The sequence below is a fragment of the Hydractinia symbiolongicarpus genome, chromosome 8, assembly GCF_029227915.1.
Source record: "Hydractinia symbiolongicarpus strain clone_291-10 chromosome 8, HSymV2.1, whole genome shotgun sequence".
NCBI classification, from domain to species: domain Eukaryota; kingdom Metazoa; phylum Cnidaria; class Hydrozoa; order Anthoathecata; family Hydractiniidae; genus Hydractinia; species Hydractinia symbiolongicarpus.
Window position 1 is genome coordinate 29,821,452 of NC_079882.1, and position 4,026 is coordinate 29,825,477.

Consider the following 4,026-nt stretch of genomic DNA (forward strand, 5'->3'; position numbering starts at 1 on the left):
AAATACATGAAGTTTTTCTATACAAGACACTCATAATTTTTGTGAAAACTTTTGACCCCTAAAAAACAAGAAAGTTTTAGGCTAGATGTCTCCAATTATTAGAAATATTATTGGAAGAACTATATACACTGTGTATTCGCAAAGTTTATTGGAAAGAAGAGACGTTGGCGATGTTTTCCCTGCAAAATTATGTTGCTATAGCAACACAGTCAGAACAACAAAACAAGAAATTCGAAAGTGTCCTGTCTGAAATACAAGGACATTTTGAAAAAAAAAGAAGATCATGGAAGGTTTTTGTAAAGAAAGCTGTTAATAAGTCCTTTTAATGCCAAATTGTTGGTTCGCACTTTAAATTTGAATCTTCGTGTGGACTGTTCAACTTCCAAAAGGAGGCTATGCAAGGGAACGCTGCATTCACGATATTTTTATTTTCTTACATCTCCATCTGCTTAACCACAACGGTCACGTGTGTTAATTACATGCTTGCCGCCGCGTCATTAAAATAACATTAAAATCATGTGACAAATTAGAACCACATTTACTTGTCTTTTATTTGGAAGAATTAATACATTTACAGCACTATTAAAAACCCAACCATATGTCTGCAACTGGATACCTTTAATGACTTCAACAGTTACGAAAAATATACGGTACGAAGGAGAGTCGATCTCCGTTTGTGTATTTTCGTGTAAACAATTCACAAATTTGTAAAGAAGCACAACACTCGACTAAAATTACTTTTTAGGCGATGTTATGGCTTTAGAGAAAGATATGTTTCTAAGGTGGCAATCAGACTGGTTTATTGTTCACATGTACTGCTCGCCTACTAAATATTTTTTTATCCTCCTTGATTTTTTTTAATGTTTTTAACTATTTGTTGCCAACAATTAAAAACATAAAACGGATAATTATACAGCTTTTTTCCCTTTGTGTCATCCATTGCATGATATGTCTCTCAATGCATCATCTTTTTAAAACGTGCAACGCTTACGTATATATATGTGTCATTTTCATTAGCTGTTTAATTTCTATAAGACATGCATGCATAAAAAATTTTCCTTCCTGTACATACACTTTCCAGGATGAACTAATACCAGAATAGCTTTTCATGTTTTTCAAAAAAAAAGTGAGTCCAACGTTTTTGATGTCTTATCCTATCTACATTCATGTATAAATACTGAGTTAGAATTCTAAGTACAATTGCTTTACCAGGTAAATAAAAACATTAGTCTGTTTACTAAACACCTAGTCGTAAAAATAGTATGTTAGAAATTAAGTAGTACTTAGTTACTTATCTGAGCTACATCAAAATGTTTAGTTTCACGGTGTACCAGGAAAATAAAAACTTTAGACTGTTTGTTTGTTGTAAAAATAGTATGTAAGAAATTATGTGTTACTTATCTACATGTTTACATCAAAATGTTTAGTTTCACAGTGTGGTTTTAACTCAAAAATCAAATGAAACTTTCCGCAAAAGCCATACATAGAAATGATAATTATCTTGCTGCTATCCACCATACTAAGCATATGGTGGGTCGGTTTTTTAAGAAGTCGACTTTTTTGCAGATGTCAGCTAAATTGAGTCTTACTTTTTTTTAAAGATGCACCGAAATTTTCTGCTGAGCTTGCATTATGCTTTAATCTTTGATGTGATAACTACGATGGCCCACAAGGGTCACAGTGCGAGAATTTTTTATACACTGCGCGAGAATTCTAAAATGTGCGAGAATTTTCCACTACACTGCGCGAGAGCTTATAAACTATGCGAGAATTTTTTTGTACACTGCGCGAGAATATTCAACAATGCGCGAGAATTTCCAAATATTGCGAGAAAATTTATATAGACTGGACGAAAAAATATTTTAAATATCGCAGGCCTACATATCATCGATCTGGTCTTTAAAATTAATTTTCTTTCGCGCTTTTTTTCTCTTTTAATGGAAACAGCATGGACTTTCGAAAGCATAGCTCGAAGCCATAATGCCTATACCAACGCACTTGCCATGCATTTCAGTGAGTGTTAACAGTGATCGTGATTCTTTGATATCGCAATACTTCTCTCAAGACATGACAAATCTTGAAATAATATCTTTTCTTGCAATTCATCACAGTATTTACATAAGTTTGTCAACATTGAAAAGAAGTTTAAGAAAAATGGGCTTGAGACGACGCATTGGTCAGTACGAGTCCAGAGAGGAAGTGATTCAAGCGATTTCAAGTGAATTGACTGAAAGTGGAAAGTCACTAGGTATTATAGCATGAGTATACGAACAGGACTTAAATTTTTTAATGTCTTGTTCCCAAGCATTTTCTACCAGGCGTGAAAACTGTTATTACAGTTGTTTACTTTTTTTAGGCTACAGAAAGCTGTGGAAGGCCATAAAGGCAAACGGAATACCAGCCAGAAGATCATCTGTCATGGAAATTTTAAGAGAGTTGGATCCAGTAGGAGTTGAAAGTCGCGCAAAGAAACGGTTGAGGCGCCGAATCTACAGCGTACCTGGGCCAGATTTTTTATGGCACTTGGACGGGCATGACAAACTGAAGCCCTACGGTTTCAGTATACACGGTTGTATTGACGGGTTTTCCCGCCGATTAATTTGGCTCGAAGTTGGACCCACAAATAAACGACCAGAAGTTGTTGCCAACTATTTCTTAGAAGCTGCAACCCAGTTGAACAGACTACCTACTAGAATAAGAAGCGATGACGGGACCGAGAACAGCATAATCGAGGCCATTCAGATATGCATGAGGGCTGATCACACGGATGAGTATGCTGGTCTCGGCAGTTTCATCGTGGGATCCTCTCCGAACAATCAAAGGATTGAATGTTTTTGGTCGCAGTTGGCCAAGGATAGACCAATGTGGTGGAGAGAGTTTTTTGCAGAGCTTTCTGGGATGGGCTATTTGGATGGTGGCAATGTATTGATTGCTCAATGCGCTCGTTTTTGTTTCATGCACTTGATTCGAAAAGATTTAGATGATATGGCGGTGCGCTGGAATCAACATATCATTGCACCGAGCAGAGGTTCAACCCTACCACGCGGACGTCCAGATACCTTACATTTTATACCAGAGCTATATAATAGCAAATCATACAAGAAATTTGTTGACATTAGTGACATCAGCGAATTCAACGATCCTACATTTGCTATTGCTGTTGCAGACAACGAGCCTGAGTTTATTGAATTTGCAGACACAGTCCTTGCAATGAAAGGACACCCAAATGGACGTCCAAGTACAATTCAGCAAGCCTTAGAAATATACTTTCTTTTACTTGATGCTGTAGCAGAATTTATGTAGATAACAATGTAACAAGTTGGTGTTGAAAAATACAGATGTAATCTTGAAATCTTCAATCTTGAAACAAAATGTTTAATACATTTGAAACAGCTCTATTAAAAGTTAAAATAAAAAACAAAATAGAAGAATGGTCCATTATCAATGATAAAAAGCACTGATTCAGCTTCATTAAAAATAAAATACAGAACAAAATAGAGGAAAGAAAATCTGTGTCATTCAGAATTAAAACACAACAAAAACAGAAGACAAAACAAAAGACACCCCCCCCCCCCCCCCCGTGTCAACGGCTATGAAAAACACAATTCGAGCATTGTCGTGGCCAATATTTGCAAAGCTGAATGATGTTTTAAAAAATATGCTAATTCAAAAAACAATAGAATACCACTGATAAAATATACTTATCAAACAACAAGTATTTTTAAACAATGCCAAAGCCCGGCGAATTAATAATATCTTCGGTAATGTTTCTAGAAAATTTTGACCCAGTATATCTTGGTACAACCGGAAAAGTGAGCTGATACTGACATGTCGAAACACTGATTCTTCCCTTTCCAGTTATATGATCAAAAAGAACTTTGATTTTTTCGTTATTAGGTACAACAGTAGAGCCTGTGAGAAACATCATAACTTCGCCTAGTGAAGGTTTTTTCTCTGATTTAGCATCCTCTTCTGTTTTTTCATTCTCGACATCAGATACGGTGAAAGTTTTAACAGTGATAGACT

The 4,026-nt window shown here is 35.7% G+C and overlaps 1 protein-coding gene across 1 annotated transcript; it reads left to right on the forward strand.

The window, feature by feature from the left end:
* The first annotated feature begins 1,660 nt into the window (after positions 1 to 1,660).
* On the forward strand, positions 1,661 to 3,569 carry LOC130655756 (uncharacterized). Its single transcript, XM_057458545.1, has 2 exons — positions 1,661 to 2,248; positions 2,357 to 3,569. Exons 1-2 carry the CDS (start codon positions 1,981 to 1,983, stop codon positions 3,301 to 3,303), a joined length of 1,215 nt encoding a protein of 404 aa, XP_057314528.1. The 5' UTR covers positions 1,661 to 1,980; the 3' UTR covers positions 3,304 to 3,569.
* Positions 3,570 to 4,026: the final 457 nt, after the last annotated feature.